General features: G+C 35.5%; 1 protein-coding gene across 5 annotated transcripts in view; it reads left to right on the top strand.

Annotated features, from left to right (window-relative positions):
* Positions 1 to 25,094, top strand: part of ANKRD17 (ankyrin repeat domain 17) — a gene marked incomplete at its 5' end in the record, with an annotated part of 161,996 nt that overhangs the window by 23,155 nt on the left and 113,747 nt on the right. For 2 of the 5 annotated variants that reach the window (XM_079712394.1, XM_079712396.1), the window contains one exon: positions 9,632 to 9,685. The exons of the other annotated variants lie outside the window; for them this stretch is intronic. In XM_079712394.1, the coding sequence (XP_079568520.1) occupies positions 9,632 to 9,685 (54 nt within the window). Of the gene's footprint in view, positions 1 to 9,631; positions 9,686 to 25,094 lie in introns of those variants that run through there. 5 annotated transcript variants of the gene reach the window in all.

The raw sequence follows: 25,094 nt of genomic DNA on the forward strand, positions 1-25,094 counted from the left end.
ATAAGAAGAAAGTCATGTGATCAAGGAGAGCTACAGCCACTAGAGGCAGGGTATATCTTCTGGAAGAACTGGAATAAAAGATGGGAATAGAGATGGCCTTTTTTATCCTTCTAAAGATAGGGATTATCTTATGTCCCTAGCTGGACAATATTTGTTGAATGAAAGAATTTATTTTGATGCCACTTGAACTTAAAGATAGGTTGGCATCCTGTTTCTACTGTACATAGGTAAAATGTTTTTTGAAAGCCTGATTTTAGGAGTGTTGCATCAGAAACATCTTTTGGGAAGCACATTTCTAATTGTATGTTTTTCATATTTGATTTTAAAAATCATAAAATACTATGCTGTTATATGCGTTTAAGTACTGAAAGTGTAAACTGCTAAGACCCTAAGACCTAAGTACACTATCTATAATGATTCTACTTAAATTATACATAGTTTTCTAGGCAAGCTGGAGTGCTTAAAAAGAAATCAAATTATGCAAATATATACCCTTAAAATAACTTATGAGAAATACTTTAAAAACTAAGCATTTTACTGGAAATTGTGGAATTTGTGTTAGAGATGGTTTACCTGAGCATACAAAAATGAATATTAAAGTATAAAATTATATTTGGCAATTCAGTTATGCTTTTTAACATTTTGTAAGCTATTGGTTTTTCAGTGGCTACCCTTTAAAGAATATTAACTGCCTTCACTGAGAGACATTGGCATATGTGTTCTTGAAGAGGATGGGAATTGTCAAGTAATTGTAAATATAGTTGTCTCTGTTAAGAAATTGATGAAAGAGCTATTGAAAGATATGAATGTGGGTTAAATTTGGTTTCATAAAACATAGTAGTGATTTCATAAAACATGCTAGTGTTTATATATTACACACATAAAAGTTGTTATATATTAACTTCTGTTTTCTTATCTGGTGTTAGTTTCTATTAGATTTGGTAGTAAAACTGAATATCTGAAATTTGTGGGGGAAGTTGAAAGTAATGGTAGTAACATTGCTTCTAACGTAGCTGTGTTGTGAGATATCTTCATGATGACCAAAGAGTCACAGTTACCTTGAATGAAATCAGTATTTCTTTATATATATTATATATATATATATTTATATATATATATAAAAATATATATATATATATATAAAAATATATATATATATATATATATATATATATATATATATATGGGGTTTGTGTTGGGATCTCTGGTCAGGATCAGGTTAGTGGAAAAGGGACTCCGTTTTGCAATTTTGGGCCTAGTTTTTTGGGGATATAGACAATTTAATGTAATACATTTCTTAGGAGATGGAATTATGATTCTGAAAGAGCACTTGCAATAATTGCTTGCAGGCAAACCATTCCAGATTTGTTATGAATAGACTAGGCTAGAAACAGCAGAGTGGTAATTGGCATCATGAGAAACCAGACTGATTGGAGCTTGCTGCCAGCAACTCCAGGCCATCAAGCAACCAGAGAAGGAGTTGAGGTTGCAAGGTTCCTTTGGTAGTTTTTGCATCCTGATTATTTTGCGTGCCTTTGATACTGTCTTAAGTGACCTGGAGCTGTTTCTTGTGTCCCCTAGAGCAGAGGTCCCCAATCCCCAGGCCGCGGACCACTACCTGTCCCTGGCCTGTTAGGAACGCAGGCCGCACAGCAGGAGGTCAGCGGCTATGGAGCGGAGCTTCATCTGCCACTTCCCTTCACTCCCCATGGCTCGCATTACCGCCTGAACCATCCACCCTACACCGCCAGGTCCTCGGAAAAATCATCTTCCACGAAACCGGTCCCTGGTTCCAAAAAGATTGGGGACCGCTGCCCTAGAGTAGGACAATCGTCCTTCCAGAAAGGTGGTAGAAATTGGTTACTCAAAAAAATTGGCTTTGGACTTGTCTCTTGTTGTAGTTTGCACTTTTATCCCCAGGCTCTCTACTCTCCCCACCACTGTGCTTGTGGGGTTGGGGTAGGGAGGTAGGCTGTGTGTGTGTGTGTGGGGGGGGGTATATTTATTTTTGTTGGTAGATACTTGTTGCTTTGGAATAGAAGAAATTGAGAGCACTGTACTATCAGTAGATTTAGCCTATTTGAAACAAAAACAAAAAATGTTGAAGTAAGTTATTCCTGTTATATATGTACTTGTTTATTTTTATTTGAAATGTTGTACAGACAAATTTGGGAGGTGAATGTTCTCCAAAAACAATAAAAATCTTGTCAATTTTGTATACATAGAACCTATTGTGAAATACTAGGAAAATAATGAATTCATGTTGTGACCTAGCATCGGTAGAGACAACAAGTGCAAGTGTCCAGCAGGCACAACTGTAATTGGAGATGTGAAAGGAGGGAAAGCTGTTTTGTTTCTTACTTTGCTTAGTCTGTTACTTATATTTGGACAAGACTGTGGTTGTATTTAATTCTATACATGGGACACATCTGGATGAAATATTTGTTTAAATATAATAATACTTTCAGTATTGTTCTGAATGGAGTTTTGAGTTTTATTTATTAGTTAAAGAAAAATGGAAAGGGACTGTATATCAGAGAAGATGAAAAAATCATTGAAGATTTTGATTTTAGACTTTGTTGAAAATCAGGATCAGGTTTTTCTAGATTATAGACTCTTGAAGGTGCAGTAACTATTTGTCATTCTATCCATTGTGTAGTATAAAGCCTGTCACCTAGTAAGCACTCACTAAATATTTGTATAAATGAATGATCAAAATAGTAATTGATCTTTCAAAAGAAAGTTTACTAGGGACTTTTTATAGCATTAGCCTTGAGAAAAATTTTATTTAAGCAATAAATATCCTTCCTCACATTTAGAACATACTAATGGATGACCTTTGCATGATTTTATATATTAGGTTATAATTTTATATATCCTTGCTTAATCCTTTGTTACCTAAGCCTTTTAGGTGTTCCTCACATATCTAGAAGCCTGTCCAACTATTAACATTTATTTTGGAGGTTCTGGTGAAGTTTTAATCATTCTTATTTTTAAACATTATCATCAAAATTAGACCTGGGATACATGTCAAGAAACTGTGATAGAAGCTGTTTAGTGCTCTTTTTGTTAATAAAAACCTATCTTCTTCATCTTAGTTCGCGTTCGATTTTTTTTCCAATAATGATGGAAGGATTACTTTAGAAATTTATGCTTTAGAAATGAATAGTTTGAAATAAATGTGGAAGGCAAACAAATGAACACCCAACAGTATTTTATTAATTTAGTTTAGTAAGAACATACCCAAAGAATTCTGGATCTTTATAATACTAAATTCCGGCAGAAACTTCACAACTTAGTTAGAGTCCATTAAACCTGTATGGAATTTGTATTTAACCGAAGTAGATTTTTTAAAAGTGTCATTTGGGGGCTTCCCTGGTGGCGCAGTGGTTGGGAGTCTGCCTGCCGATGCAGGGGACACGGGTTCGTGCCCCGGTCTGGGAGGATCCCACATGCCGCAGAGCGGCTGGGCCCGTGAGCCATGGCTGCTGAGCCTGCGCGTCCGGAGCCTGTGCTCCGCAATGGGAGAGGCCACAACAGTGAGAGGCCCATGTACCGCAAAAAAAAAAAAAAGTGTCATTTGACTCACCATTCTTCTCTCTTCTCCAAGTACATACATATAGATAGAATCTGCACTGTGGCTCCTTATTTTGTTTTTTGTGTTTTTTTGGTGGTAAATAAATTCTTAATCTGTCAGGGAATTAATGTTTTTTGTTGCTGTTAAGGGGACAGAAGTTAGATGAGAGGAGATGTAATTTTCATTTGCATTTCCTTGAAAAGTGGAAATGATGAGGGAGTAAGGATAAATCTAGATACATGTTTTAAAACATGCTTATTTCTGATATGAGTTTCTCTTAATAGACTTTGTATCATTAATACTTACTATTTGTAGGGAAGCAGGCAGTCTCATTCACTGTCAGAATGTAAATTCAACCTTAGAGGGCAATTTGGTAACATAAAGTTTTAAATAAAGTTTTAAATAGATGTACCCATCAAGAAATTTACAGTACAGTTATATTCGGGTATGTGCAGAGTATGTGTGCCCTTTTGTTGGGCATGTTCATTGCAGTATTGTGAAATGTTGAAGCAACACAAATGCCCATCAAAAGGGAACTGATTAAATAAATTATAGTACAGTTTTTTAGTGAAAATTTGAGCAACTATCACAGTCAAAGAGAGAGATACATATACTAATCTGAAACAATTATGGAGTATTACATTTTTAAAATGGAGATGAAGAAAAGTATGTACAATATGCTTCCATTTGTATAAAAAATAATCTACACTAAGATATGCTTTATATATGTAGGTTATTTCTGGAAGAATACACTAGGGGTGCTTTTTTTTTTTTTGCGGTACGCGGGCCTCTCACTGTTGTGGCCTCTCCCGTTGCGGAGCACAGGCTCCGGACGCGCAGTCTCAGCGGCCATGGCTCACGGGCCTAGCCGCTCTGCGGTATGTGGGATCTTCCCGGACCGGGGCACAAACCCGTGTCCCCTGAATTGGCAGGCAGACTCTCAACCACTGCACCACCAGGGAAGCCCACTAGTTGTGCTTTTAGGGGTTGGTGAGAGATAGGTTTACTTTTCCCTATGTTCTCTTTTATATAGGAATGTTTTCTGTGTGCATGTATTACTTTGCAGATAAAAACCATAGTTTTTTTAAAAAAAGAAAGTAATCTGTGGTGGTAATGAAAAGAATATTACTGTGCTACATTAGACATATATTGAGGGCTTCCCTAGTGGCGCAGTGGTTAAGAATCCGCCTGCCAATGCAGGGGACACGGGTTCGAGCCCTGGTCCGGGAAGATCCCACATGCCACAGAGCAACTAAGCCCGTGCACCACAACTACTGAGTCTGCACTCTAGAGCCCGTGAGCCACAACTGCTGAAGCCCACGTGCCTAGAGCTCCTGCCCATGCACATCAACGAAGACCCAACGCAGCCAAAACTAAAAAAAAATAAAATAAGTTTAAAAAAAAAGACATATATCGAGAACCCCCAGTCATATTGTGGCATGGTTTGGCTTAGGAGAAATATAAGGTAAATTCGTGGGGATAGAGTTATTCTAATAATATATATAGGGTATCAGAAATTTGACCATATTTTGTTAGCCTTTTAATTTAAATTCTGTTTAACTCTTTAATGTATGTATGTCACTTATGCTTGGTCCAGGCTATTTTACACTTCTGCTAAAATATAACTTACAGAGAGAAAAGAGAAAAATAGAGATATTATAAAGTAATGACTACATTTCACACATTTTGAGAGGTGAAGTTTGTTCAGATTTTGTTTTTCTAATAGTTTGTTTTTATGTAGGCGGGTGAAATAATTACATTTATACTGCAACCAATTATTTGTCCTTGTTTTGTTTGAAAATGTGGATTTTGAAAAGTCTCGCCCTTCCCTAAATAGAACAAAATATTTGATGGGAGCAGAACTTCTTTACAAGGAATATTTGATTGAAAAAAAAATGTTTTATGTGGAGGAACAAACATCAACAAAATGTTAAACCATACAAAATAGGGTTGCTTGCTTTTCAACATATTTCTCTGTGTGTGTGTGTGTGTGTGTGTGTGTTTGGTTTTCTTGCTCCTTGTTCAAAGAAATCAGTGCTGGTCCTAAATAAAATTGTAACTTTCAGAAGATTCCTTTATGCAGTCTTGGTATTTATTAAGCTTCTTCTGTCCTTTTCCCTCACTTTTTATGGGAGGCTTTTCTCTTCACTTTGGATGTTTGAATCTTCTTATTGTAGTAAGTATTTTCCTTTATGATTTAAGTCACTTACATCTGTTAGTTTGTGTTTGTTTGCATAACTGTTAGTAGGTTAACTATCATTTATGCTTTAATGCTTTTGCCATAGGTGAAAATTAAAGATTTTGAAATCCATTTAGGCAAATAGGAAAACAGGTTTTTTTGCCCACAAATTGAGGTTGAACTAGAAGGAAAGTGGCTTACTATTAGGATGTAGGGTCTTACAGCAGATGTATATGAATCTCCTTTCACACACCCTTTTGCCCAAAGTATCCTATGCTGTGGCATAGGTCCTCATATTAACAAAAGAACTAGAAAATAAAATTAAGAATAAATAATTACTTTGCTGTATAACAAAGAATTACAGGGACTTCCGAGTGGCGCAGTGGTTAAGAATCCGCCTGCCAGCGCAGGGGATACGGGTTCAATCCCTGGTCTGGGAAGATCCCACATGCCGTGGAGCAACGAAGCCCGTGCGCCACAACTACTGAGCCTGTGCTCTAGAGCCCGCGAGTCACAGCTACTGAGTCTGCCTGCCACAACTACTGAAGCCCGTGCGCCTAGAGCCCGTGCTCCTCCACAAGAGAAGCCACGGCAATGAGAAGCCCGCCCACCACAATGAAGAGTAGCCCCTGATCACTGCAACTAGAGAAAGCCCGCGCTCAACAACGAAGACCCAACACAGCCAAAAATAAATAAATAAATTTATTTAAAAAAAAAAGAATTACAGAAATTCTCAAATATAGATTCTGTTTATATTCAACATTTCTAGTATCTTATTTCAGTGACCTAAAGATAATAGTCACAGAACACATGTTCTTGTCATCAGAAATAATTCCTAGTGGTAGCAATAATTTAAAAGGCATTAGTATACAGAACTGGATATCAGATGATTCCTTTATTCATGCGTTTGTTATTTAATCAACAAATACTTAAGTCCTTGCTCTATGCCAGAGACTGTGCTGGCCCTGGGTATACCTTGGCAAACAGAGCATTGCCTGCTTTCATCAAGCTTGTGATCTGTAAGGGAGAGACATGTTAAATGATATATAAATATCTGTAATTCTGTTAGAAAGCTATAATCACATCTTTATTAGTAAAAACTTAACGGTATATGTCAGAAAACATAAGGGAAGCACCGTATTAATGCTAGAACAGGAAGGAAGGAGACAGTGAATGGTTTGATTGACTTGAATCTTAGGGGGCCCGATTTCTTGTCAAAGTTGGAAAGCCTGTTCTTGGCTTATGGGAAATAAGAATGTATGAACATATGAGTTCCTTGAATTCAAATCTACCATTACTTCTGTTGGAAGAAGGTTTGAGAAACAGAAACTTCATTGATGACTTCTCCTAATCTAAGGATGAAGCAGTTTATTTGAAGTATGGAATGGATTGAGCTGGAAGGAGGAAAATAGTAAGGTCAGTTTTCTAGTTCTTCATAAGCTGTGTCTTAACAATGGACATTATTTTGTTTGAGAACCTCCAAATACCAGACACACTCATACATAAATGAAAGTGCTGTATATGGTCTGAGGGAAAACATTTTTTTTTTTTTTTTTTTTTTTTTGTGGTACGCGGGCCTCTCACTGTTGTGGCCTCTCCGTTGCGGAGCACAGGCTCCGGATGCGCAGGCTCAGTGGCCATGGCTCACGGGCCCAGCTGCTCTGCGGGATGTGGGATCTTCCCAGACCGGGGCACGAACCTGTGTCCCCTGCACCGGCAGGCGGACTCTCAACCACTGCGCCACCAGGGAAGCCCGGGAAAACATTTTTAATATCATTTGTTTTCCATTAATTTCACACATCCTTTGAAGTCAGACCATTCTGGGTTTGAATCTCAACTCTGCTATATAACTATGTACTGTCTGCGACTTGATTTTCTCATCCATAAAGTGAGGGTCATATCATCTGGAGGAAGTATAGTAGATGGTTCAGAGGACAGACTCTGGAGTCAAGTACCTGGGTCCAAATCTTAGCTTCTTAACTTAATTAGCTTAGTTGCGAGTAAGTTGGGGAAGTTGCTTAACTTCTGTGTACCTCAGTTTCCAGAATGGAGATAATAGTAGCTACCTTTCTTTTAGGATTATTGTGAGATTTAATGAGTTAATATATACAAGGCACTTAAAGTGGTGTATCACATATAATAAGCACAAGGTAATTATTTTGAATTATTATCACCTAGGGTATTGTGAGGGTTAAATAACATGTTTATTTGAAAAACAATGACTTGTATATTGCCTTACACAGTGAAGATGTCTCCTAAATAACAGAAACTGAGTAGTAGATACTTTATCTCATTTAATCTTTTTTTTTTTTTTTTTTTTTTTTTTTGCGGTACGCGGGCCTCTCACTGTTGTGAGCACAGGCTCCGGACGTGCAGGCTCAGCGGCCATGGCTTACAGGCCCAGCCGCTCCGTGGCATGTGGGATCTTCCTGGACCGGGGCATGAACCCGTGTCCCCTGCATCGGCAGGCGGACTCTCAACCACTGCGCCAACAGGGAAGCCCTCATTTAATCTTCTTATAAACCCGTTTAGAAGAAATTTTATCTTTTGTTGACTGTACCCAGGACAGTTTCTGATATACAATAGAAAATCCATTGTTGAGTGAATGTTATCCCTTTTCACAGATAAATAAACTAAGGCCCAAGAGAATTACAAAATCTTTCTACTAAAACATGGTATCACTTTGAGGAGACATTACTGGAAAGGCCATTCATATCATCACTGAGATTTGACCATATGTGAATGGTCTTTCCTGTCGTTTTCCTTTCCTTTAAAAAATTCACTTTCTCTAGTTAGGAAAATTTAGACTAGAAGAACTGTTCACCTTAGAGTTATAATTAGATTGGTTAACCTAATTGAGGGATCACTTCAAGTTCAGTTTGTATGGCACTCTCACAAGTACAGGGTTATTTTGTTAATACTGCAGAGCACAAAACATTGTTCCTCTCCCATTGCATTTTGTATATTATATAAGGAAGAAATTTGACAAAGTAAAAAATGTTACTAAACTGAGGCTCAATTACAGTGATAAATATAAAATTAGCTCTACTGTTACTCACCCACTTTATTTGCTATTTAATGATCCAGAAACAGTGTTTCTGAATTTCATTCATCTGAAATATTTTAGTCTCTTGTAGTATTTATGATAAGGTGGGGGGAGCCATTTCTTTGGTTAATAAATGAGGTTAAAGACATTCCTAGAAAATGCATATAACCGTGATATGTTATGGCTTGCCTCAGTGATTGTAAATCTGTTGAATGTTAATCTCATTTCTCTTAGATATTTCCTAACAGATTAGTTTATAGAAAACTAGTTTACCGTTAAAAAACTACATTAAATTATTACTTTTGGCACCCTCAAGTCAGCACCTGTAATATATATGTTACATAATACATATGGCTGATGTAACATTCCTAATTTGGTATTACCTTGCCTCCTTCTTTGCGTGTTTAATACAGCCATTAATCTTACTACAAGGCTTTACTAAGGATAAATTGCTACGTAACCCACTTCAACCTCTTTTGTTCAACCAGGAAACCAGACGTGATTAAATAGGTTTTAAAAAAATATGTTATTATTTCTTTTTTGAAATTGTAGAGTTTTAAAATTTGAAATGGTAAAATAAGAGACTTTATTTTGCCTGTTGAAATTACTTGACAGAAGTTTGGTTTGGAATAGAGCTTCTGTATCTTTAAAAAATACACAGTGAGTCACCCCCTGCTCTTTTGGTAGATGCCTGGCTAGTGAACAGCTAAGCTGCTTTAGGCATGTAATAGAACATTCCATTTCCTGTTCCCTTGCTGACACAGAGGAGTGTTCCTGCTGGCAATGATCTAATCATAGTGCAGTAAGAAACATGGCAGTTTGATAAAACATGGTGGAGACAGCGGCTGAAATGGAAGCATATGTTCTAGAAGACATTCTTGAGGTAGGGCTAGGTTTGTAAATGAAATGGAAGTTGAAATCTGAACAAAGAAATCTTATCTGCCGGAATTATTTTACAGATGAATAGATTAGAGGAGAGAGCAAAGAGAGGCAGAGCATAAAAGCAAGATACGGTCAGACCTTATTCTGTGTGAGAATGTGCCAATCTAGTTCACATGATTACTAAAACCTTATTTTGCTTAAACCTAATGTTTTGTAAATTGTAGATATATGTTTGATGGGGAAAAAAGAAAAAGAAAGAAAGGGCCTCGGACTTAATAAAAAGCCTTGTGCTGGTGGTGACCTTTAGATTAACTCATTAGAAGGTGGGGTCTGCAAAGCAGCTTTGAGTAGGTTTAGTATCATATGTCTTAGAATTCATTTACATATCTAAGCCCAAAACTCTGCTTGCAGTTAACTATTAAAAACAGCTGGTTATTTTAGTTTCTAGGGTAAAATTAAGCATATATATTAATCTAATGGCTTAATTTAGCTGGTACATTCTGCTTCTAGGTTTTTCATGTGACTTTATTATAAAATAAATTATTAAATTAAAAATTAAAAGACTGTAAAATTTAACTAATGCTTGAGAGCTCACAAAAATCTGCATTTTGAGTCATGAGAATTTTAAATTATATTTTCTTTTTTTCCTGTTTGTGTCAGTGTTATAGAACCTATTTGCGTATAAATCAGTTCAAGAAAATACATGTCAAAGTGAAGCTATAATTGGTTTTGGCCTTGGATGTAATATACCATCAGATATTTGTACTTATAGATATATAGATATTTAAATCCCATTTTCTTATTTTGGGGGTTGTAGGGTTCCCCCCCCATTAAAAAAAACTGGCTAATTTTCATGATGGTGTAATGATGCTGAGTGGTATTCCTAATACTTAGACTGTTAAGATAATTCATTAAATATTTTACTATCTTCAGGAAGAGAATTTGTTAGGGGGAGAGGGCTTGGGAGAATAAGCTGCAAAGGGAAGCTAGGCGGGGTTAACAGGAGAAAAAAGCCTATGCGCATTATAAAGTGCTGCATGATCAATGAGCATTTTCTGGAGTCCCTCAGTGTATGCTTGGAGCTGACATTGCAGCAAGTCTCATGGTTGTTCTGCAGAATGAAAACTGATTCCATTGTATTATCTAGCTCCTTGCAGACACCTGCCAACATACTCTTTACCCCTCTCCTAAGAGCTATTGTCTGAGTTGAATTCTCTGGTTAATTTCCATTCTTTTCCTTTCTTTTTTTTTTTATATATTTTGACAGAATTAGTGAGTCTTCTTAGAAGTGGTATGGTGAATCTTATAAATAGTGATATATACTTTCATCAAGGAACTTCAATAATTAGCAGTGGTCACATGACTATTAGTGGTTCAGATTAAACAAGTCTAATTATAAAGTTCTAGTGGGACATTTTTATTTGCTTTTTAAAAATTTTGCTTTGGATTTTAAAAGAAGCGTAACTTATAGATTTCAGTAAATTTATATGACATTTTCTTTGGTCATTTCAGCATATGACAGATTTTAGAAGTCTTATTTATTTTATGGGGAAAACCCACTTGGGCATAGTTTTATGCCTTAAGTTTAGGTTTTTCTAATACTATCTTAAAAATTGGCTTTTCATTATTCCCACTAAAACACAAAAGTGTTTAATGTCATGTTAAGATTTTACGTTGCCTAATTTGTTCATAGTCACTAGTTAGTTACAGAGGTTATTTTACCTCTGTAATTTTGATTGTTCGTCCTAGTTTTCAGTTTCTCTTAATTTGGTTCCTATACACCTGTCGCATTAAACCATACTGAGTTTTCTCTTTATTTAATATTATTTTATTTAGCTGAGTATTTGTCAATTACTGGCAGACTAGAAGTGAAAATTTTCCAACTAGTAATAAAATATTCTTTTCCAAAATTAAAAGTGCTCATAATGACCTAATGCTAAAAATAAAAGTTTAAAAAGAATAGACTTGCTAACTCTGAAGCTAAATATACCATTTTCTAAAGTACCTCATATTGCAAGTGAATAGATATATTTTATACAGTGAGCTTTCTAGAAAAAAATTTTTAACAGGTTAGCTCCTTGTGTAAATATCTAATAATGAATAATGAAGTTCATCTATATGTCACAGTGACAATATTATTATTGTATCTAATATTGGGCCAAACAAACTTCTAATATGTGAAGCTTGTCACCATAATTTTCATCTTTATGACTGTTTATTGAGCATCTGGAATTTTATATAGATTTCTGATTACTTACATTAAACATTGAATTCCTGCTATTTTTTTTTCTTCTTCGAATGTAACTTGGACTTTTGAATCATACATTTTTACAAGGTGCTTTTATTTAAGTCTTCATAAAAAGAAAACAAAATCAATATCATCAGTGAATTAGTGCAGATTAATTCTCATAATGCTATGGTTTACCTTTTAAATTGTGATTGCTTATTATATATACCCCTGTGTATTTAACCTAAATTTTTAGATGATCATCAAAGTCTTGAGTAAAATACTGTAAGTTTCTAAAACTTATAGTAAAACTGGAAAAGCTTGATTTCAACTTATATCATTGCTTCTCAGCTCTCCAAGGTAATGGATTTAATAGAATAACTTGGTTATTTTAATTATGCAAATAATCCAGTCAGTAATTTTCTTCTCCAAACCAAAGTAGTCAAAGTGTTTCTGTTCCTTTTGCCCACCTTAACTAATACTCAGGAAAATAGCCAAATACAGATGATGGAAAAGGGCTGGGAGCCTATGTAAATATCTCTTTTTTTGTATTGCTTATGTTATTTTTGCTGAGACATGATTATAATTTTAGAATTTTGATGTTCTTCCTCTAAGTCATATATAGTAATGAACCTTAGTACTCAGAAAGATCAGTAAGAAGAAAAAGTCCTCCAAACTTTTTTTGGAAGGGTATATTCCAAATTTGTGTGACCAAGTGCTGTGTATATAAACCTGAAGTTTATACATAAGCTTTTTAAATATGAAAACATAAAACATATGAGAGGTCATTTCAGAAACTTGATTACTATATATTCTGGTTTCATTGTTTCTATTTGAACCATGTTTAGTAGTTTTTCTATAAGAATTGCTTTAGAAATGAGAAATTTTCACAAATCTTTTAATTTTAATCAAATTCAAAATACTTTCTTCAGGTTATAGCATTTGATATATTTTTGCTTTAAAAAAGTAGCAAGTTTTTGAAAATAAAAATATTTACAGGGCTTCCCTGGTGGCGCAGTGGTTGAGAGTCCGCCTGCCGATGCATGGGACACGGGTTCGTGCCCTGGTCCGGGAGGATCCCACATGCTTCGGAGCGGCTGGGCCCGTGAGCCATGGCCGCTGAGCCTGCGCGTCCGGAGCCTGTGCTCCGTAACGGGAGAGGCCACAGCAATGAGAGGCCTGCGTACCGCAAAAAAAAAAAAAAAAAAAAAAAATATATATATATATATATATATATATTTACAGTGTTAAGTATAATAACTCTCATGCCCAATCTTGTTCCTTTGTCAGCTGGAGCCAGTGTCTAGCTTCATCTGTACTTGATTTGACAGGTTGTAATACATAATCTAAAAGCCTTAAATCTCTGTCATTGTTCCTTAGAGATTCAGTGGTTGAGGATTTGGCTGAACTGTTTACGGTGTAACTAAATTAAGGGTCAGATTTAAACATATTAAGTAGGTTTATTATGGAACCATTTCTTTCTCTGTATTTATCTTGACATCAGACGGTTTTTAATAAAATAAGCTTGAAAGAGTCACAGGGACACTATTGTTTCCTTTTGATTTGTCACCATTATGGACTAGTGGTAAATAGTGTATTTTCATCTAAACAGGGGAAGTCCATTTGCTATTTATCATAAAAATTATTTTTAGTAATGATATAAAATCTCTGTGAAGTAGACTCTTTTGACAGTTACTTCCTATATTTCTTTTTAGTCTATAAAATAGATTGGCTTATATAATGCACATCATTTATATATTTTATCAGTAAGTCTTCCGTGGATTTCTAAAGTTCTGTATCTATATAGTTAGTATAATACTGGTGACATTTTTCACTAGGAAGAGTTGGAGTTACTCTTAGGACATAAATATAATTTGATCTGGAGACAGAAAAGTTTAGCTAAATAAGTAAATTATTTGAATTAATGTAAGTAACATTTTCCATTCATTAAGAGGCTTTGGAAAGATTGGACGTTTGGGGCAGATTGAATCTTATAATTTAGCTCCAGTATTGAGCATCTTTAACATGCTAGGCACTTGAAATTCAATGAGCTTATTAGTCCAGCTAACTTTGCTTCATGAAAGTAAAAATTCGGAAGATAGAATGTCTGTCATTGGTATTTAAACATTCTTGGATTCAGGATGTGTATAGATTTGTATTCAAATACTAGTATTTTACTTCATTTGTTCATCTGAATAGTTTGAAACCCATGTTTTTAACATTCTGAATTTTTTAGTACGCAAATATTTTTCTTTAAGCACCTTTACGTTATCTTTTTTGTGCTTATCTAATTGTTATGCATATTTATGAATGTCAGGCTGTCTAGAAAGTCCCCTAGATCCCATTTTCATCTTTTTATCCGCAAAGATTTTTCTATTACCAATTCAATCAGTATGTTGTTATACATAATGTGTATGTATATATGTGTATGTTCATGCAACACACTCACATATATGCTTACATAAACTCTGTATACACACATCCATGTTCATGCTACATTATGCTTTATGAATACTCTTATGTATATATGTGTATTTTTATGCAACACACTCACATATATGCTTACATATACTCTGCATACACACATTCATGTCCCTGCTATATTATGCTTTATGAATACTCTTATTTGAAAGTCGAGTCTATCTTGAACAGAGGGGCAGAAGTTGCAACATTGCTTTCACACACCAACTTCGGGAGAATGCATATAGGAGTAGTAGAAGATGACTAAGAGATACACTTATGTTAGTTAATAATCCCTCTAAAGAAGACTGATATTTTAGTGGAGTATAAAGGCTTCAAACAGCTTGCAAAAAGATAGTATAACTAGAGGTATGTGAATTAATCTGTTACTACTCTCACATGAGAGTAAAGGCAGGGTCATCCAAATGCCACTGGTCCCACATTAATCCACCATAGTCCAGTGGTTAATGTGGAGGATGCTGTGAAGCATGCATTAGGAAAAGTCTACATCATGTATTATCTGCATATACATGTAGCAACATTGGCACTTTCCTGGTTCTGAATTGTTAGGGGCCCTGTTCTGACCCTTGACTGAAGAACTCAGTCTGATGTGAAATGACTTGATCACTACAAACTTGCTGAGTATCAAAGTCCTGCTTAATCATTGGTTTGGTTTTAATATATAGCTTCCAGATTTGCCAAGACAAAGGTCTTTCAGGAGGTGTTTGTAAATGTATGTGAGATAACTTTTGGTTTAATGAGTGGTTAGATTAATATTGGCCATTAATATTGGTCTTGGATGGAATCACACTTCTAACTAACTGGTTGCATGTCGATAGATAGGTATATGTTGTACATAGGATGCCCACATAATTTTATGGTGGCAATAGAAATTGACCACATTAGTTACAATTTGTTGAAAATTTAAGTGATTATACAGAGGGATTGTGTCATTACATGTTAACATAATTTTATAAAAAATAACTGTTATCCAAAAGAAAAACAACTGAGAAGAATGGCCTTATTTTACATTTTTACAAATATATTTTAAGTCTGGCTTAATAGAAGATAACAGGACTCATATATCTGCTTTTATATTCAGTCTGTTGCAATACATTATTTTGGAGGAAGTCTAAGAAGAAAATGTCTTACGTTTATATGAGGGTAAAAAAAGGGGAAGAATATTTTAATAACCCTTTTGATAATTGTGGATATTCTTCTTTGATACCACTCCTAAAACTACTCAAATGGGGGTTTCCTGGAGGTCAGTTTCAGGGTGTAATCTGAAACATTATCAATGAATTTTCTGAGCTTTGTTCAATTAAAACCCACTGGGTTTTTGTGTGTTTTGAATAGATCTTTTGGTGCATGATTTTGTAGCACCATACATTGGCAATTGCAAAATACTGATTTACTGACTTTCAAATATTGCTGCATTTTATTCTGCAATAATAACATTTGCTAATATCACCACTGTTCTCCTTAGAAAAGTAAAAAGTGGGAAGCTGTCACATTCAGTGACAGATATAAGTTTTCCAAAATTCTAATGTATACTTGAAAGCTTGATTTTATCACTGATGACAAAGAAAGTGAGTTGTTTTCCTTGAAATGATATTGGTGTTCGTGAAAAAAACTATTGGTTTAGCTCACATTTATATAAGTGTTTTCTTGAGACAACTACAGTACCTTGGTATGGAGCAGAAATGTTTCCCATTTTGTTACACAGAATATTTAAAAGTAATATACTCAAGGTTGAAAATTTTAAAATGAGTACTTTTTACTGCTTCATAATGGAAACTCACCTTTTTTTTTCCTTTCACTTAATTATGAGTGCATGACAGAAGAATATGATGATTCGTGATATGACCATGATTCGTGTAAAGGGAACAGCAGTTTTACCCACCATTACTTTTGTATCATCAGTACAAGTGTCAACACAGTGAAACAGGCAAATAACATTTTAGTACTGTATTATAAAAATAGTTTTAACTTCAGAGACCCTCTGAAAGAGTCTTGAGGATCCCCATGGATCCTGTGGACCATACCTGAATAACCGCTGGTTTAGTATATTGCCCAAGTTTACAGTCAGTAATGGCAGAAAACTAAGATTTAGATTTAAGTCTATTTGATTAAAATGTTTTCTTTTACCATTTTATCAAATTTCTTAATTTATCACATAGTCCCAACTTCTCTAATCACTTTTGTCACTCTCTCTAGGTTTCTTTTTCCTTCAACTACAATGTAGCAGATTTAAGACATGGGAAACATTTTGTGGAAAAAAATTTAAATACTGCTTTACAATTATAAGCCCTAGATTAGTCATTCAGAATCTATGAAAAAGGATTTTGAGGATTCCCAAGTGAAATAGTGAGTGAAAGAAGCTAGACATAAGTAGAAAGTGGTTTTGCTTGAGGAATAACATTCTGTAAGTAACACTTTTGATTTTGGTAAGGATAATTAAAAACTTAAATGGGTTATACATTTCATCAAATGTCATATGTTACAGTTCTAAATGATTAGGAAAGGACTTTGTAAATTATAACTATTTGAATATTCCTATCTTAGCAAGTAGAAACAAGTATATGAAGTATTTGTCAAATTTGAATATTTTTCTTTTTGAAGGTTTTAGGCTTCTTTTCTATATTCTGTCACAGGTGCCAGCTGGTTTTCATGCAGTCACAGAAGTCCTTTCTTTGAGACTAGTTCTATTTTATATTGTCTATGAAAATAAAAAATGAGATTAAGATAATATATATCTTGGTTATCCAAAGGCTAAGCTGTTTCAAATTCCTTTGCATAGTAGCAAATTAAGTCATTTAAAATCTACTTCATACTTTCCTCTTGTATTTATATGTACTGTGTTTTTGCCACAATTTAATTTTGAAATTGGCACTGAAATCATGTGGTCCCATAGGAAAAGATGGTCAGTTACATCTGCACATCTCTGTCTTTACACTTCTTAAGTGCTGCAACTCTTCTCCCAACCTCCAGATTCCAAGGGACTGTTGAGATGAGGAGCAATGTTGAGCCAGTGTTAAACTGCTTGTTGGTGTTTTCTCCTCTCTGAATTCCTTCTTTAGTCTCAGACCTTTTATCATTTAGCCTCTTCCTCTGAGTTTTGATACCTGCTGCCCACTTTATTTTGATTTCTTATTCCTGCTACAGATGGTTTAGATTCTGCTCTTCTACTTGATGTTTGATTGTGACCAGCCTAACTCCTTGATTACAGACCTTCTCATACAGACCTTCTCATTTGTTGACCTTCTCATTTGTCTATCTAGTGTTTATCCTTAACTGGTTCTAACCTTGAATTTGTCCTGTTGCCATTTCCCTAGTCTTTGTCACATGTTCTACATTTGTAATCATAAAAAGATCAACATATATTTGTATGAACCGTTTAAGCAAGTTTGAGAAATACAGTTTCCGAATTCTTATGTTCTATAGGAAATACTGGTTAAGATTTTCCAAAAACTTGTGCTGGTGTTTAAGTGTTCACAGACATTGGAAAGTTTTCCTTTTTATTATTTTGTCACATTTGTACAATATTTGTTATCTTCCCAAAATATCTTTCTCAGTTTCTTTTCCCTGATTTTCTTCGTTTTATCTATGAAATAAAGTAAATGGAGATAATAGTAGATGGAAAATTACTTTCTTCTATGAAACTTTATTTATTTAAAAAAACAAAATATTAAGATTAAGCCCTATAAATGTCATTTGAAAAAAATCTTGTCAGGTGGATCATCATTCTGTAAATATTTTATGAATTACAAAGAATATATCTTTTATAAAGTGTGATAGGTAAGTGAGAATGCTGAATTATGTTGACATTGATTTTTAAGTATTTCTAGAGTATATTTAATAGGCTTCCTTTTTCATTGTCTTGAGCTTATAGTATTATTATATGATTTTCTGTGAATAGTTTTATTCTTGGTGTCTTCCGTGACTTAGCATTTTATCTTGAACACAGTAGATGCTTGTTTCTCAATTTTTTTTTTTTAAGAAGATGTTGGGGGTAGGAGTTTATTAATTAATTAATTTAATTTTGCTGTGTTGGGTCTTCGTTTCTGCACGAGGGCTTTCTCTAGTTGTGGCAAGCGGGGGCCGCTCTTCATCTCGGTGCGCGGGCCTCTCACTATCGCGGCCTCTCTTGTTGAGGAGCACAGGCGCCAGATGCGCAGGCTCAGTAGTTGTGGCTCATGGGCCTAGTTGCTCCGCGGCATGTGGGATCCTCCCAGACCAGGGCTCGAATCCGTGTTCCCTGCATTGGCAGGCAGATTCTCAACCACTGCGCCACCAGGGAAGCCCTGTCATTGTAATTTGAGTTATACAATGAAGGAATTACCCTCCTATCTTTTTCTCTTGGGAAGTTCTTTGAACTCTTAGCTTTGGTTAGGTATATACATGGAATGAGGAAGAAGAACTAAAAGTTAATCACATTACTCAAATCAACCCAGGTGATCAGTAGGTTGGAGTTCTAAGACTTAGAGTCTTCGTATATTACTTGAAATAAGTTTTTTTTTTATTCTCACGCTTCTGAATCTCTAAAGTTAAATTGTACCATATAGTTTCTCTAAGATCCCTTCTAGATATAAAAGTCTTAACTAGAACTCTTAAGACAGTGGCTTCAGTAATGTCTAAACAAAAAGTTTGAGATGATGGTGTGTACCTCTCATGTATTTCAAAAGCTTTATAACTTGTTTTTCTTTGTTACTTCACATTTAAGAACCAAATCCAAGCTTAGTTTTGCACCTGAACCATCTTTTATTTGACATTCTTATACCCACCCAACTTTATTTTTACGATACTTAATATGAATTGTTTGCCTTTACATTATATTCTAATATTCTGTTAGTACTTACATTGTTTACCTGCTACCCTCTTCAACATCTATTCATTATTCAAAGTCCTACTGCTTCCCTAGGGTTTTCTCTCTCTAGTTTTCCTTTCAAGTTGATTATCTCCTACCCTTTTCTGCTCTTAAAAAGTAGTGCGAAACTGTGTACATTTAAAATATTTTAATGTCTCTATAATGTCCTTGGTAAATGTTAAATTCTTTAATATGGATACCTCGACTCTTTTTAAATTAAAAAAAATTACTTCTGTATTTATGTAAAAGATATTTCATCCCACAAAAGAATTTGAAGTAGCTTATAAAAGTATATATTATAGGGGCTTCCCTGATGGCGCAGTGGTTGAGAATCTGCCTGCTAATGCAGGAGACGCGGGTTCGAGCCCTGGTCTGGGAAGATCCCACATGCCACGGAGCAACTGGGCCCGTGAGCCACAACTACTGAGCCTGTGCGTCTGGAGCCTGTGCTCCGCAACAAGAGAGGCCGTGACAGTGAGAGGCCCGCGCACCATGATGAAGAGTGGCCCCCACTTGCCACAACCGGAGAAAACCCTTGCACAGAGGCGAAGACCCAATACAGCAAAAATAAATTAATTAATTAATTTTAAAAAAGTATATATTATAAAAAATAAAAATACAAAAGGCAGAATTAGTAAATGAAGACCAGAGGTAAAAGTAGTACACAGAAATGCATATACAATATATAATTACTAGACTTAGATTGAATTAACTAGCAACCAGAGCCAAATTAGAAACTTGATGAGTTTTGAGGTTTGTGTTATTCATAAACTCCACAACCATACTACATAATCTGGATAACTGATATATTTCGTGCAATTTAGGGCTCAAAAATTTTTTTCCTTTGGGTCCCTGTATTGGAGGAACTGCTTGTTGTAATAAATAACTTCATCATTCCAAAAGTAAACAAGCTTTATATTGTTTCTACAGAATGTAAGCGAAGGGTTTTCTGTTAAAATTCAGTTGGGTTAAAAAAAAAAATAGTACTGTAGCCTGAGTACTCAGTTTTCTGGTGGTCTGGTTTGTTTCAAGGATAAAATTTAGAACATCCGGAGCAGAGGTTGCAAACTCATGGTTTCTTGGCTATATCACATTTAGAAATGTATTTTATATAGCTCACATAATGTTGGCCCACATGATGGCCATTTATTTACATTTTCTTTAATTATCTCATAACTTTTGTGTAGTTTTCACTGTTCAGGCCTTGCAAATGTTCTGTTAAATTTGTCCCTGTAGGGGAGGAAAAACTTCTCTACCCTCTTACATTCAGTGACTGAGACCTGCAAATTAAACTGATAGCAGATTAGCAGGAGAGAAGATTTATTACACATGCACATGGGCCGGGGGGCTCATAGAAAAGAAGTGAAAACCCAAAGAAGCAGTTAGGCTTGGGAGCTTATATGCCATTTTAACAAAGGGTGATAAATTGTGTCCTGACTAGCCAAAGGAAAAAGAATTTGGGCTTCTAGGGTGGTAAATTGTAGGAAGGTAACTATATGGGAAAACTAATTGGTAGATAAGGATTATTTATTGAAGTTTCTTATGCAGACTTAAGTTGGAGCCATCACCAGTGAAAAGAGTCATCTCCAGTGATTGAGTCTTTCTCCTCTTCCTGGTTTGGGAGAGGGCAGGAGGGTATACTTCACAAAGGGGAAATTTGTGTTCTTCTTTTAGGCAGAAAGGGGTAGGGCAGTAGAGTTCCTTCTGCATCTGCCTCTCAGTTGCCTTCAGTCAAAATAATCCTTATGCCAAAGTGGTATATTTTGGGGTGGCATATTCTTTTTTTTTTTTTTTTTTTTAGATGTTGGGGGTAGGAGTTTATTAATTAATTTATTTATTTTTGCCTGTGCCGGGTCTTCGTTTCTGTGCGAGGGCTGTCTCTAGTTGTGGCAAGCGGGGGCCGCTCTTCATCGCGGTGCGCGGGCCTCTCACTGTCGCGCCCTCTCTTGTTGCGGAGCACAGGCTCCAGACACGCAGGCTCAGTAGTTGTGGCTCACGGGCCCAGTTGCTCTGCGGCATGTGGGATCCTCCCAGACCAGGGCTCGAACCCGTGTCCCCTGCATTAGCAGGCAGATTCTCAACCACTGCGCCACCAGGGAAGCCCTGGGGTGGCATATTCTAATGTCCTTTATCCCCTAAGTGTTTTATGTTTTTTTAAAATTATTGTGAATGATAATTCTTTATATTTTATTTGGCAGTTGCTTGTTGCTTATATATAGAAATGCAATGGACATTTGTATATTGAACTTGTATCCTACTGGCTTGCTAAATTCACTAGTTCTACCAGGATTGTTTGATGGTAGGATTTTCTACATACATGGTCACCACTGCAAATTAAGTCAGTTTTTTCTCCCCTATTTTTTTTTTTTTTTTTTTGCTGTACGCGGGCCTCTTACTGCTGTGGCCTCTCACTGCTGTGGCCTCTCCCGTTTCAGAGCACAGGCTCTGGACGTGCAGGCTCAGCGGCCATGGCTCACAGGCCCAGCTGCTCTGCGGCATGTGGGATCTTCCCGGACCGGGACACGAACCCGCGTCCCCTGCATCGGCAGGCGGACTCTCAACCACTGTGCCACCAGGGAAGCCCCTCCCCTATTTTTATGCCTTTAATTTTTTTATTTCTTCCTTTATTGCCCTAGGTAGGACCTCCAATAAAATGCTGAATAGAATTGGTGATCTGTGGACAACACTGCCTTGTTCCTGATGTTAGGGGGAAAAGTTCAGTTTTTCCTAATTAAGTATGATGTTATCTATACTCTTTTTTTTTTTTTGAAGGATATTAATTTATTTATTTTTGCTGTATTGGGTCTTCGTTTCTGTGCGAGGGCTTTCTCTAGTTGTGGCAAGCGGGGGCCACTCTTCATCGTGGTGCGCGGGCCTCTCACTATCGCGGCCTCTCTTGTTGCGGAGCATAGGCTCCAGACGCACAGGCTCAGCAGTTGTGGCTCACGGGCCTAGTTGCTCCGCAGCATGTGGGATCCTCCCAGACCAGGGCTCGAACCCGCGTCCCCTGCATTAGCAGGCAGATTCTCAACTACTGCACCACCAGGGAAGCCCCTATACTCTTTTTTTGATTCTCTTATCTGGTTGAGATGTTCCCTTCTATCCCTAGTTTGCTAGGAATTTTTATTATCAAAAATAATATATATATATTTTTTTTAGTTGAAGCATTTCAGTTTATTTTACTGAATAAGGTATTTTACATTTGTTGATAACTCTCTACTTTGTTCCAAGTTATTTATGTGGCTTACAAAAATACATATGAAATAAAAGAATCATTGGAGACAAAAAAAAGAACATGTTAAAATGTAACTATAATACAGTTGACCCTTGAACAACACAGGTTTGAACTGGGCAGGTCCACTTATACATAGATTTTTTTTCAGTAAATCCATACTAAAGTATTGATACTACATGATCTTCAAGCAGTTGAACAGTTGGTTCTCAGATGCAGAACTGTGGATACAGAGGGCCTACTGTAAGGCTTCTGACTTCCAGCTGCATGGGAGTCAGCACCGCTAACCCCCGTCTCACCGCCCCATGTTGTTCAAGGGTCAACTGTACTCAAAACATGTACTGTGAGCACCTCTAAGGTGGGTTAGTGAGAGCTGAACTTGGCACCTAGGTTCAAAAGATATTGAATTGTCGGGTGTTCTATCTGTTTCTATTAAGATGATCCTATGATTTTCCTCTTTTATTCTGTAATTGTGTGAATTATATTAATTGACTTGGATTTTAAGCCAACTTTGTATTCTTGGGATAAACTTCATTTGGTCATGATGTATGACCCCTTTTGGATATGGCTGGCTTTGGTTTACTAGTATGTTATTAAAGATTATTGTTCTTCACAAGGCATAGTGGTCTTTAGTTTTCTTTTCTTAAAAAACCTTTGACCATTTTTGTATTAGAGAAATGTTAGCCTCATAAAGTGATTGGAAGTATATCTTTCTCTTCTATTTTCTGAAAGCTTGTTTGAATGATTGAATTGACCAGTGAAGCCATCTATACCTAGTGTTTTATTTGTGGGAAAATTTTTAATGAAAAGTTGTTTCTTTGATAGAAATATAGCTGTTTAGCTTTTCATTGTCAGTTTTGATAGTTCTAAGTATTGTAAAGAGTTTGTCTATTTCAATCTAAGTTGTTGAATTAATTGACATAGAGTTCTTCATAACAGTCTTGTACTCTTTAAATGACGGTAAGATCTGTAATAATCTTCCCTCTTTCAATCCTGATATTGATAATTTGCATTTTTAATGTTTCTTTTCTACTGTGAGTATCAAAAGCTATAAATTTCCTTTTCATACAGTGGTTATACCACACATTTTTATGTGTTGTGTTTTCATTATTACTTAGTTCTAAATGTTTTATAATTTTCCTTGTGATTTCCTCTTTGACTCATTCTGCCTTTCTCAGCTGGGGTTTCATGGGAGAATTACACTTTAATGCTTAAGACATCTCCTTTCTCCTGCACCTGTATAATGATACTGTTTATATAACATCCTTGGGAGAATTGAGAAAATAGTCTTTCAAGTCATTTTTGGACATCTGTGGTTCAGATGAGGAACTATTTTTGAGAACGGTTCTGTGGATTATTTAAGAGTATTTTATTTTATTTCTAAAATGTTGGGGTGTTGTAGGTTTCCAATTATGTGTGGTCAGAGAATATACTGTAGTCTGATTTCAATTCTTTTAAATGTATTGAAACTTGTTTTATGGTCCAAAATATGGTTCATTTTGGTAAATATTCCATGCATACCTAAAAAGAATATATTCTCTGCAGTTGTTGGGGTGAGTGTACCATAAATGTCAATTAGATTATGTTAATTAATAATGTTCAGGTCTTTTATATCCTGACTGATTTTCTGTCTACTTGTCTACCAACTACTAAGAGATGAGTTTTGAAATTTTCAACTATAATTATGGAGAGTCTCGTGTTTTCTTTCTGATCTGTCAGTTTTTGCTCCGTTATAATTTGGAGGTCAGTTATGAGGTACATAAACATTTAGGATTATTATGTCTTCTTGCTAAATTGATCCTTTTATGTAATTAAATGTCCCTCTTTATCTTTGTTAGTATCCCTTGTTTTGTCTAGATTCTACTTTGTTGGTATATCTTTCTCCGTTCTTTTAACCTCTCTCTGTCTTTATATTTAAAGTGTGTTTCTTATAGACGGCATATAGTTATCTCTTGCCTTTTTATCCAGACTGTCAATTTCGCCTTTTAGTCAGTATATTTGGTCCATTTTCACTTAATGTAATTATCAATATTTTATGTTTGAGTCTACCGTCTTGCTAATTGTTTTCTACTTGTCCCATTTGTTATTGCCCCTTTTTCCATTGTTAATGTATTTTATTAGATTGAGTATTTTTAGTATTCCATTTTATTACCTCTGTTGCCTTAATACCTCTTTTTATTATTTTTAGGTGGTTGTTTTAGGGTTTGCAGTATACATATTTTAACCCATAGCTGCCTTCACATAATAATATACCACTTAACACATAATGTTAGGAACATTATACCAGTTTATTTTATTTCTCTCCTGTGTCTCTTGTGGAATTATTGCCATATATTTTATTTCTACATATGTTGTGAACCTCCAGAATAGATTATTATTTAATGGTTTTTTTTTTTAATGAGGAAAAGATACCCATTTTTGTATCACTCTGATGTTCTTCATTACTTTGCACGAATTCAGTTTTATTGGGTATCTACTTGAATAATTTACATCCACTTGAACAATTTTACTTAATGTTTCTTATGGTGCAGGTCTGCTGGCAACAAAGTTTCTAAGATTTTGTCTGTAAATATCTATTTCCCCTTAGGTTTGAAGTATATTTTCACAGCATGTAGCGTTCTAGC

This window comes from Hyperoodon ampullatus (assembly GCF_949752795.1).
Source record: "Hyperoodon ampullatus genome assembly, chromosome: 1".
Lineage (NCBI taxonomy): Eukaryota > Metazoa > Chordata > Mammalia > Artiodactyla > Ziphiidae > Hyperoodon > Hyperoodon ampullatus.